Genomic DNA, 11,933 nt, shown 5'->3' on the forward strand with positions numbered 1-11,933 from the left:
CCCCAGGCTGAAGCTGAAGATCATGATCCGGGACAAGCTCATCCGCGACGGCATCAACCTGAGTAAACCCCCCTACTCCAACAAGGTAAGAGGGTCCATGCCGGCCGCCAGCCCAGGAGGAGCCGTGGATGTCGGGTGTGCAGGAGCAGCGGGGCTGCTGGGCTGGAGATGAGGGGTCCGGCAGGGCCTGGTCCCACCTGGTCCCACCTGGTCCCACCAGTACAGCACGTGTACTGGTGCTGTCTCCAGTTGCGCCAGTGGCTTTTTCGGAGGAGATTACGATAGGGACTGAGCACCAGCAAAGTGTGAAGAGTAATGGGGCCAACAAAGGTCAGATCCACCAGCACTTCTTGGCATTGGTGGTGTGGCATGGTGCTGTGTTTTGGGTTTGCCTCCCTTTTTTTTTTTTTTTAACCGGTTCTTTCAGTCTGGTTTAGTTTGAGGTGGTAAAGCGGAAATTGACAGGATGGTCTTAATGGTTTGGGCGTTTGTTTTTTCTGTGAAACTTTTCCATTTTGTTGAAGAGAGATGGCTTATCTTTTGCTAGTGATCCTGTTTTAGGGTCAATTTCTGTTGGTGAAATGCCTCCTGAAGCAAGTGGTCATCTGGCTGGAGGAAGAACTCCAGCAGCTGAATCAAACTGTTGCCTGGATTTATTTGCTGGAAGATGGCAGTGACTGGTGAATGTCAAAACTATTCATCAGCTGCTCCAGCACAGGTCAGTCAATCTCCAGGATGCACAGTCTGCTCGGAGACCAGAAAAGGGTACATCTCAGAAGAGTCTGTTCGAGTTTGATGAAACCTGAGTTTTACCTAATTCTTATCTTTTGAAAAGGTTGCAATGTAAGATTCATCAGTTTTGGAAGTTAGAAATTGTTTTGTCTGAAACTTTTGTTAGGTTTCCTGCTGGAAACATTATACACAGAATAAGTAAAATGATAGAATAAAATGAATAATATCATGGAGGAAAAAGTTATTTGTGAAAGAAACTAAGGTATTATAATGCCTGGGGACTTCAGAGTTCGGAATGGAGTGCTTCAGAGTAGTTTGATGACCCAAGTTGCCTGTATTTTCTTCAATGATTTGAAGTCTCATTTTTCAGAAAGACTGAGCAGTTGAAATTGACCTTCAACTTGCGGGTACTTTTTCTCTCTGAAATGCTTATGAATGTATGGAAGCAAGGTGATGGGGAGGGCTGCAAGTCTGGGTTTACAGAAATGTGAGGAATTAAAATTGAGAATGTATTATCTGCTGACAGGGACCTGGGTGTGAGGATAATGGATAAAATTCGACTTGTATAACATTGTGAAGGTACAGATAATAAAACTGTAAATTTCACTACACCAATTTTTTAATGTCTCAGTGACAGAGGCCCAGTCACTTCTCAAGTAGAGCACAGTTGTCTGGTTTGAGATATTTATTTGTTCCCTTTTTCTGAAACTTCTGGCTGATAATGTCAGAGACATTATCTCAAATTTAACATTCATGAACATGTAGTCTAAGTACAGCATCTTCCAAAAGTTACTGCATCATTTTGGGGAGATTTTTTTTCCCCCACCTTTTGGAGTAACACATCATTAGACTGAAATTACCATTACATGTCTGATATAAAAGAAATTCAATGGAAGTTCTGTCTTGTCAGTGTAGCTGCACCACCTTACCCACCTCCACAGCTATGTTTCACTCCTTCCTTTTGACTTCGTGTGTGTTCTCAGTTACCAGTTCAGTCTTACCAAGTGGTTCCTCTGCCTTCTCTCTGTGGTATTTTAAAGTTGTGTAGAAGTGGCACTTTGGGACATGGTTTAGTGATGGGCTTCGCAGTGCTGGGTAACAGATGGACTCAGTGGTGTGAAAGGGCTATTCCAACTTAAATGATTCTATGATACTCTTCCACAGGAATTATAAAATTTATAAGATGCCAGCATATGACATCAAGGCAGTTCAACTCCTTGGCGTTGATTTCTTCTTTAGCTCACTTTATTTTAATTTGATGGGTCTGATAATAATGTGGATTAACTGTCAGGACAAGCTTGCCTTACACAGAAAGCATCACTCAGCTTTAATTGTTTTAAATCTAAATGTAATATGTTGAAATACAAAGAGAAACAAAGTTTAGTTTCCTAGTTTTATTTCAGGCTGTGGTGTCAATGTATTTATTTTGGATAATAAATGCATGTAACACCATTTTTTACAGTAACAGAAAAAACTTTCTTCTCAGCGTGAATCACTTCACATTGTAGCATGTTGTAAGGAGCCATAAAGCTGGCAAGATTTGAGTGTGTTGCTCAACATGCATTATTCTGAATGCCACCCACCATAGCAATCCATCTCCAAAATGGCTTAAAGTGAATAGCAAAAGATCACGTCACTGTACATTATTCATTGGATGTTGTTTAGAGCAAGAAAGATGAAATAGTGTATTTTTTCATATGGGAAAGAGCCATATTATAACAGAGTCTCTTAAAAAAAACCGCAACAAAACCTAAAAAAACAACAAAGCGAAACTTCAGAAAATTGTGGGTATAATTTAAGCATTAGATTTTTAATATAGGCCATACAACATACAGGCTTCTGCATGTCAAAAGAAACTGAATGTATTCTCTGCAGCACACAGGATAAAAGAATCAACCTGAAGTTTGTGTCAAGTTTTTTTGTATATATTTACCACTTTTTTTTTCTATACATTGACCATTTACCTTGTCATGTGGACATTCTGGAGTGGGGCACTAGACCACTGGCCTATTTGATATCTATTTGCATTTCTGGTTATGCTGAGCTGCATCCTAGTCTTCCACTTCCCTTCATGGCTAACATGGAGAATGCCATCTTCTTTTCTTCTTAATATCTATGTATGGAAATTAGTATGTATGAAAGGAGGAGCCTGCTGGTGTATATATGTGTGTATGTATACCTATGTATATGCATTTCACTTGTTTCCTGAAGTATACTTCTTGGGTTCAGTTATGTAGTTCTCAAGCAATTCTGGTGTTTTAAAACAATCCTGAGAACTGGAAAGGTTGCTCCTCTGGCTTCTTCAGAGCCTTTTGCTAGCTGGCTGAGCTGTAAATGTGTCAAAAAATCAAAGATGAATACTGGATGTGGCTGTGGAGATGTTAAAAACATCCTTTTGCTATCCTTCCTTTTTGCTCTAGTTTCAGATGAAAGGTGGAACAACAGAGTGAGCAGAATAGAAATGTACTGCTGTGGTAAATTTTAGTTTAACTTAGTTTGATTACAGTCAGCAGAAATGGCTAACAGCTACTTAGCAGAGCTTAATATAAATCCCTTAAAGGATGTGCAGACTTGGAATTGAAGCTGTGTGTGCAGGTGACTTCAGACACAGAGAATTATCATAAGCCATCTTGATTATTTCCATGGAGAGTTCGAATGAGGCCTCACCTCCTCATATTGCATTCTGTGTGTATTTCAGGTATAAACCAAGGAATGTAACTGTAACTGAGGAGAACTCTACAGAAGTCAGATTTTGTTCCATGTTGGAAATGCTCCATAGTACTCAAAGCCTTATGTTTCAGTTTGTCTACCAAGTTTGCTATTGCTGGCTAGTAGCCTTAGGAGTCTCACATGTCTTACAAGCTTCTTGTGGAGGTGATGGGATTTAATGCCCTTCAAACAAGAGCCCATGGTCAAGTAAAACATCTCGCAATCTTGAAACATCTAGCTGCTCAAAAAATTTGTCTTTATGGGTTATAATTCTGTCTTTAATTAGGAAGTGAATTATGCCCCATGTAGAAAGACTATTAAAAGTCTTTTGCCCTGTAAAAGTTTTGGGGAATGAATTGATGGCAGAAGGAAACCAAAATGAGTAGCCCCTCTGTGTTATGGTGAAGATGAATGGAGGAAAATGCAGCACCAACCTGAACCAACTGGATCTGAGAAGTATAGCCATTACCTCCACACAAAAACACTTCTTGCCTTTGTGGGGTTATTCCAAAATTGATTATGTCCATGCTGGGTTTGAGCAGGAGTAAAGTTACTAAATGTCGCTGTGGAAGAGAAAGCAGAGGAGCATCAATTTTGTCAATATAAAGAGAAGTAAGGTACCTTGTTGTGGAACATGCCAAGAGAAATTTAGTACTCTATTTATCTTGAATATAGATTAAGTGACATTTAATAGTTTACTGGAATTTCATTACTATTTCTAATTGAAATAAATGGCTTGACCTGTTTCTTGAAGAACTTTATTCAATTTTTCATCTGCAGAAAATTGCAAGTACATTACAAACATACATGCATTAAATATCCCACACCAAGTAAGATGATTTGCTGAGCCTCAGTAAAGTTATAGTCATGTATATTTCAATATTTATTAGAGAGAATAAAACTGTACTGTGACATATGTACATGTATGTGACCTCATTGTCACTCACTGTGCTCTTCATGATTATCAGCATGCTGGGAAAACAAACACTAAAAATTCAGATGCATGAGATCATAATCTCAAGAGTTCAAGCAGATGTAGAAAAGTAAAATGTCAGATCCAAGTTAGTATCTGCTTAAACGCCCAAACACATTCTTTTTAAGTTACACGCTGATAATATAGCACAGATTTGTAGTTCTGGTTAAGTCTTGGTTTAATCCTTTGCACTACAAAATGAGGAATATTTGACATAAGTTGAGTGTTAAGAGGTAAAGATGCCAGCAATACTGCTTTGAAATACACTGGTTCAAGCTGGGGCTGGATAATGTAATCAGCACTTTAGATATCTGCAGAAGTGAATTCAGCAAATTAAAAACACTGTGCTTTGAAGAAACGGCAACACTCACCTATACTGGAATTAAACATGAACCTTTTTCTAAAGACCTGGCTGCTTCAGAATAACTGCATCAACTCTGATTAGCAGAGCGTTCTCAAATATGCCTTGGGGAAAGCTGCCTATTGACAGAAGTACTAGTGCATTAAGTAGTAACAATATTTTCATGGCAATAAATTAGCAAAGCTACAGGCAATGTTCAGGAAGTGAAAAGGTATTTTATAGAAGATACCACTGAATTTGCCTTTGACTTCACAACTCTGTTTTCTTTTAAAGAAAATGTAGCACCTCATATATTTACCAGCTGTTTCAAAGTCCTGGTTTATTAAACTCAGAGAAAACGAACTGGAAGAGGTCTTCTTCCAATCAGCCCATTAAAGCAAAATGATGCAGAATATGAACAACACAGTACTATACTGTATTTGCATTTGAATTGTTCCTGAATATTTTAAGGTGTATTGAATCTCCTCTGAAAATGTTGAATGCAAATTTTCATGGGTTTCATTATTTTTCAGTTTTGAGGGGAGGGAAATCTCCTTAGGGTACATTACAGGTGGAGTCCTGAGAGAGGATAGTATCAACTCCACAACTTTCTTGCCCCCTTTCCACAATCGTGTCAAGAGTAATTTCTGAGCTCTGGTCGTGGTGTGGGCTGGCAGAGGAGCTGTGCGGGACTGAGCAGCTGGCCTGCAAGGGGAATCCTTCCTGCATCCTCCACAAGGCTCTAAGTTTGAAGGAAACGCTAAACTTACAGGTTCCTGGCAAGAGAGAAATGCCTAGTCTCTGGTAGTTCCTGGAGGGCTTTTTTCTTCCCCCAAAGGACTTGATTCAGTCAGAGCTCTGTAGTGCAAAGCTGAACTGGTTTTTCCCACCTAATGTGGGGTTTTGCGTAAGTACTGCATCTCAACAGGGACACCACCAACTGTGTAAGAAAAGTCTGTCTACCAGTTTTACTCCCACACACTAATAACCTGTCTTATTTTAAGTAACTTTGTTGATCATAAGTCTTTCTGAAAAGTAAATGCATTTTAAGGAAAATATTTGTGTTGATAACCCCACCCCCAGAGCTTCTGTCTCTGCCATATGTAGGATGATGAGGCCCATACACACAGCTATGCATGTGGAATACAAAAAAAACCAAGATAATTTCTCTCCAAAGAAGTAATCTTGTGAACCATGTTTCTAGTTTTGCTTATGACCAATATCACTATCTCACTTATTCCATAATATGTAGGGCAGCCGTGTGCGTGATTTTTGATGTGGAATTGAAGAATTAGTTTAAAGTCAGGACAAAATTTAGAGAGATGAGGCACTGGGACCCACTGCTGCAGTGTCTTTGTCTATTGCCTTAGGATTAAGAGTAAACTTCCTTATGTGTAAGTAAAAGAAAAGTGATCAAGGAATAACTGGTGACCTGGCTGCATGGCAATTAGTTACGCCTGTTCTGTGTGTTAGTTATACCCTGCATGCATATGTCATCATGGAGGGTCCCTATCCACTAGTTGTATAGATCCATATGAATAACCTGAAACACACTAACAGCCATTACAGAGTTTTTGAAAAATGCAGCAGAGAGGTTTGAATTGACAGGAATACTATTATTATAGATTAGGAATAAATGTATTATATCACTTACAGGAACTCGCTTACTGGTTGCAGACTCTTCCAAAGCAGAAGAGGAATGGAATGTGTTAATACTAGATTGTAGGTTCAACGTTTAAATTTCTTGCTTTGTCAGTTTGAACGAGCCCCTCTGCTTGGTGTTTGACAAAGCTATCTGTTCAATCTCTTTGTCTAGGCTAATACGACATCTCATATTGATGTGCTTATCTTGACAAATGTGGTGGCTTGTGCACCACAGGAATCGTCTTTTATTAAAAGAGCCCGGCATGGCTATGTTTAGCACTGCCATGTTATTTTAGGAATGGCTGTGCAGCAGGAAGGGGAGAATCGGGTGAACCTTCCCTGACACCGGCAGTCTGCAAGCCAAGCCGGCCCAAAACTGTCTCCAGTGACTCATCCAGCCTCTTCAGTTTGTTACTTGCAGATAGTAAAGAAACTTTTCTTATGATCTTGCAAAACAAAAAAGAAGTGGCGTGTCACGTGAAACACAAGTAGAAGGGCCTTCAAATAGTATCTCATCTTCATTCTCACAAACTCAGCAGGATGGGAATGACAGTGATTCATGCCTCTCGCGGGAGCCCTGTTCTTCCAGTTGGTCTCATTCCCAGTGAAGTCAGTGGGGGTTTTGCCAGGGATTTCATTTGATGCTGCTTTTTCAGTGAGGTGTTCGAATTTAAATCAGCTAACAAGCATACCCTTACAGGCTGTAATTGTGGTGGTGGGCAAGAACAGGATTACATGAGTTGAGAACAGCAAGTACAACAGAAACATGAAAAAAAAAGAAATCAGAACTTTTCAGAGCTTTAAGTATCACCATTAACAGCTCAAACAGCAGTGAGGCAGACTTTTGAACACAGATCTTACGGGTCTATGCCAGAATAGGTGTTTGGTAAATATTCTCTGAAATCTCCACTAATGTGTATTGCATTAACGTAGTTGTTTACAGCTGTCCTCTCAGTAACTTAAAATCAGGGAGAAATAGCAATAATATACGGCAAACAAAGCTTACAGCCAGGTACAAATATATGTCTTCTACACGTTTGGGGTTTTTCCCAGAACAATTGCACTGGTTTTGAGGAAACATGCCCTGATGCAGGCATGTGGTGTCATGACATCACTGCATATGATCTCAGTCAAAACTTTTTGGGGAAATTAAGTCCAGCTCTGATGTCTGTGCCTCAAAAAACACTTGGCCTGGTTAAGAGAAGAGCTAAAAGGCTGGGAAAAAACCCTTGCCTTTCAGTCAAGGACTAAGGGCAGTTTGTACTGCTTTTTTTTCCCAGAGTTAGTTAAGTGGCCACTTGGCCATGCTTTCACATGCACAGAAGGAAATATTTTTATTAGGAGAAAAAGGCTTTGCGAACTTCAGTGACTGAGATCAGGAACTAGGCTATTCATGCTGTGAAGAAGGCCAAAAGCCAGTATAAACCAAAAACTTAATAAGTTAATATTCCATAGAGGGAAAAAAAGAAAACAATCTCCAGACAAAACTAGGAGTGCGTGCCATTTTTTGCATCAGTGCCCTTAGTTTGTGGATAGAGAAGCTGGCTGGAAGTGATACGTCTACACTAGCGAGCTCCTGTCCCTTGGGCTCCACATTTCCCAGCCCTGCTGTCCCAGAGCCTTCTGTGTACCCCAGAGCTACCCGTTCCCTGACTTCTCCTAAATCATCTCCCCAAAGTCTGCCTCAGGACACACTATCTTCTTCCCTAAGAGCAATCTCATTCCCACCCAAGAAAGTACATCTTTTGCCTTTGGTCTCCCTAACCTTTTTTTCTCCTAACTGACATTCTGTGTGAGTTTCATTCCATCTCCCTCTCCTGCTGCCCAGTGCCTCAGGCTGCTATTTGGATCCTTCTCTCTCCTCCCTCATGTTCTAATGAGAAGAGAAACTTTCTCTCCCACTCAGGAGAGTGGGACAATCACTTCTCTCCCCGTTGTGCTCAGTGTCCCCAGCTGCCTTCCCACCAACTAACACAGGTGGCTGAACCCATATTGTTTTCATAAAACTAAAGCTCTAAACTTTGATATTAAAAATTTCAATCTTAAAACTGCCATAAGCAGCAGTTATCCAAAGTCCCTCCAGCTCCAGTTCTGAGGCAGAAAGAAGGGATGGATCTAGGGAAGGAGGATGTATAATAGCTCTTGAACCTCTGTATGGGATTAATTTGGTCTTTTTGAAGCAGGACTCAATCTATTCTTAAAAAAGTAAGTTGTAACCTCAATGCAAAATGCATTCAATGCAAAATTTTCGAAAGGCTTTTCTTTTTTTTGCAAAATTTTTTAGTTCTAACAATGTGATCATAATAATTTCTTTGAATTGCAGCATCTCTGAATTCTTGTCCAGTTGGTTTTTGTTTGCCAAAATGTTTTTCTTCAGACTTTATTTAAACTTGTTCTACTTATAACTGCTTGTATTGTACTGCATTGAGAATTTTTATACAAATGCATCTCTGACCTTTTGTTTACCTTGTAGTTAAGGTTTCCCCCTAAATATCCAACTATTAGTTTAGCAGAGGTTTTTCTGCAGTTACAGAATGAAAAGTACCAGAATAAAGAATCATCGAGACTATCATAGATATTCATGTGCTAGTTCTTAAGCTAAAAAGTTCAACCTAAATATAAGGGCAAGTGACTATTTCAGCCTCTGAGTCTACATTCTCTCTCACGTCAAACCAAACATCAGAAGGGAATCGCATTTTAAAACACTAACCTGTAGAAACTAATGGTGGAAATTGAAATTACTAACCAAGAAGGTTTGTTCCTTTTAAAGTATTAACAATTAAAAGAGGAGAAAACAGAAAATATGGAAATGGGACTGAAACGGGACTGAAACGAGTAATTTTGATTTAACCTGCTGTTTTCATGTGAAGAAAACTTACTGGACTTTCCTGTGATAACTTCTAAAGAAGATTTTGCCAAGAGTGTGTTTCAGAGAGAGCATTTTCACATGCACTTAGTATTTGCACAGTGTTAAAAATAATGCTCTGTAGTTTGTGGACTAGGACGGAGCAAGAGGAAGTTTGACAAGAATACCACTAGTTGGTTTCTGTCCAGCTCTAAAAATTACATACAGTAGGGACATACTGTTAGATTAGGACTCATAAAATGTGTATGTGTCATTGCCAGTAATGTCAAAACCAAACAAAACCCCCAGTCACTCATTTTATATCTCTTCAAGAAGTAACATTTGTATCCCTAGCAAAGGTTAAGGCAGAAATCTTCAATATTTCTCAGGCATGTGGTCTAAAAACTCCTAGTTTGAAGGAATTTTGAAAAATTCTCCCTCACTAGTGTTTTGGGTCCTGATGCAGTAGTTCCCCAGGAAATTTTTTTGTTCTCTTTGACAGAAAGGCATGCATGTGCCCTCAAGTGAAAGGAAGGGAGCTTATTTGCCATCAGGCAGCAATGGAAATCAGCTGAGCCAGGCTTGCTCCTGAGTGCTCCCAGGCTGGTGGCCTCAGTGCTCATTTACCTCTATAAATATGAGTAGCACTGCAAAGGCTTGAGTCTTGTGGGGATATTTTGCCAAGGGAGTTCTGCCTGCAGTGACCCTTGCCATGGGTAGGTTTTATGCATGTCAATGAAAGCAGATATTATCATAGTAAGAGGTGGTCTGAATCTCTTGTGGAGGTTGGCTTATACTGATACTACTGCAAGTATGTGCTAGTTTGGGTGTTGTGCTTCTTATAAAATATTGCATCGCTTATGAAATTGGGTGGCTTTCCTATGAGCCTTCAGTAGTGGGTATTAATGCACTTCTTTAAGGAGTTGTGAAGGATTGAGGTATTTCCCTAAGGAATTATTTCATCATAGAGCTGGAAACATATTTAAAAGAGAATTTATACTTAACTTATGTATATTAAAAATAACTGCTTATGCAACCACTGGATTCATTAAGTCAATTCCTATGGCATCTATCAGGAAATAAGCTATTGCAGTATATCCTCTATGTGTGTGTGATGGGTTTGGGTTTGGAAGAGGCATGGTTTTGTCTAGGTTTTTATAGAACTTGTTTTATAGACCTCTCAGTGGCTGAAATTGATGTAATAGTTAATATTATTGATCTCATTTTGGAAAATAAGGCAGAAATTCCTTTGTGCTAAGCATATTTCTTCCTACAGGGACAAGGAAATGAGTATCATCTTCTCAATAATAAATAGTAGCTTTATACTTACAATGAATATGAATTTAATTCAAGGTGAAGGTATCAAAGGAATTTCAAGAGCTTATTTTTCTCTTCCTCTCCTTGCATCTTGCCATATTTACAATAGAAAAATGTCTTTCTCTAATTCGAATTTGCCACACAACTAGACAAAAGCAGTGTGATCCTTTTACTTAACACATTCTAAAATCTTCCTTTTTTTGTTGTTTTTCCTGAAAGTTTGTGCAGTATGAATATATGCTTCCTGTTCTTGATAGTTTTTAATTCGTAGATGTCTAATCGAATGTTTTCAAGGTGTGTTAGTTTTAATTGAAATGCTAGCATTGGTTTGCTTTCAAATCAATCATGGTATCTAAATTTTGCTCTAAACTTTTAGAGTTGGTATCCTAAAAATGACTTTCAGAGTGACTTGGGTGTTTTTACTAATACCTTGCTACTTTATACAGCCCCTCCCAGAACTTACCTCTGCTCTTTGATAGTTTTGTTTCTTCTGCTGCCTTTTTTTTTTCTTTCTCCAGTTCTTCCTTCTCCTTTTGCTCTGTCTTCCTTTATTTTAGTGTGTGCTTGTCTTGCAAAGTGTTCCATTTACCAAAACAAAATTTTCTCTAGACTCTTTCAGATAATTACCTGATTAGTAATTATCTATTGGTGGTTGTGTTTCTGTCATGGATAATAATAAGCTAAACGAGAAATATTTATGGCTTTAATATTACATAGGTTTGGGGGCATGTATGAATATTTAAAAGCATTACAAAAACACCTAAAACCTAAACAGACTACAGAACTGAATTTTTGTCTTGCTGTACTTTCTTGTGGTCCACTCATTAGCGGCTTGAAAGTGAAATATATGGAATATGCAATTGTATGTTGCTGGGTAAATAGCTCTTTTGATAGAAGAGGAAACTTCTGCAGTTGAAGTGTTATCAGTTATCTTTTCTATAGTAGGGTTTTCAAATTAAAAACATATTTACAGTAGATTCTGTCAGGTTTGTAGGTCATGCCCATTACTCCCATCGTGTGAGTTGGTGGAAATTTTGCTATTGATTTTGTTGGAAATGGACTGAGGGTTTTGCCAAGGAGCTAAGACTATGCTTTCAAAGTAGTAAGTAAAAAAAAGTAACCAGTATGGTTTCTGGTTGAAATCTTGCCTAGATTGAAATGGTTTTTAAAACATATTTTTATTAGCTGCTATTTTCATGAGCTGGTGAAGTCCTTTCTCCTTGGAATGAGCTGCTGGGATTTTGGGTGCCCCTCCCCCCACCCCCCCTTAATGTTGTCAGCCATATGCTGTTAAATAAATCTCTACCTCTTTTCTTTCTCATTTTTTTTTTCTTGCTTGCTTCTATCTTTCTCCAGCTCACCCCCTTCAAACC

General features: G+C 38.9%; 1 protein-coding gene across 2 annotated transcripts in view; it reads left to right on the forward strand.

The window, feature by feature from the left end:
• SASH1 (SAM and SH3 domain containing 1) overlaps positions 1 to 11,933 on the forward strand; it is a 538,649-nt gene continuing 526,716 nt past the window's right edge. For both annotated transcript variants that reach the window (XM_017736377.1, XM_017736378.1), the window contains exon 1: positions 1 to 85. In XM_017736377.1, coding sequence (XP_017591866.1) covers positions 23 to 85 — 63 coding nt within the window. In that variant the 5' untranslated portion in view covers positions 1 to 22. The remainder of the gene's footprint in view (positions 86 to 11,933) is intronic.

Source organism: Corvus brachyrhynchos, unplaced genomic scaffold, assembly GCF_000691975.1.
Source record: "Corvus brachyrhynchos isolate BGI_N302 unplaced genomic scaffold, ASM69197v1 scaffold595, whole genome shotgun sequence".
In the NCBI taxonomy this organism is placed as follows: Eukaryota; Metazoa; Chordata; class Aves; order Passeriformes; family Corvidae; genus Corvus; species Corvus brachyrhynchos.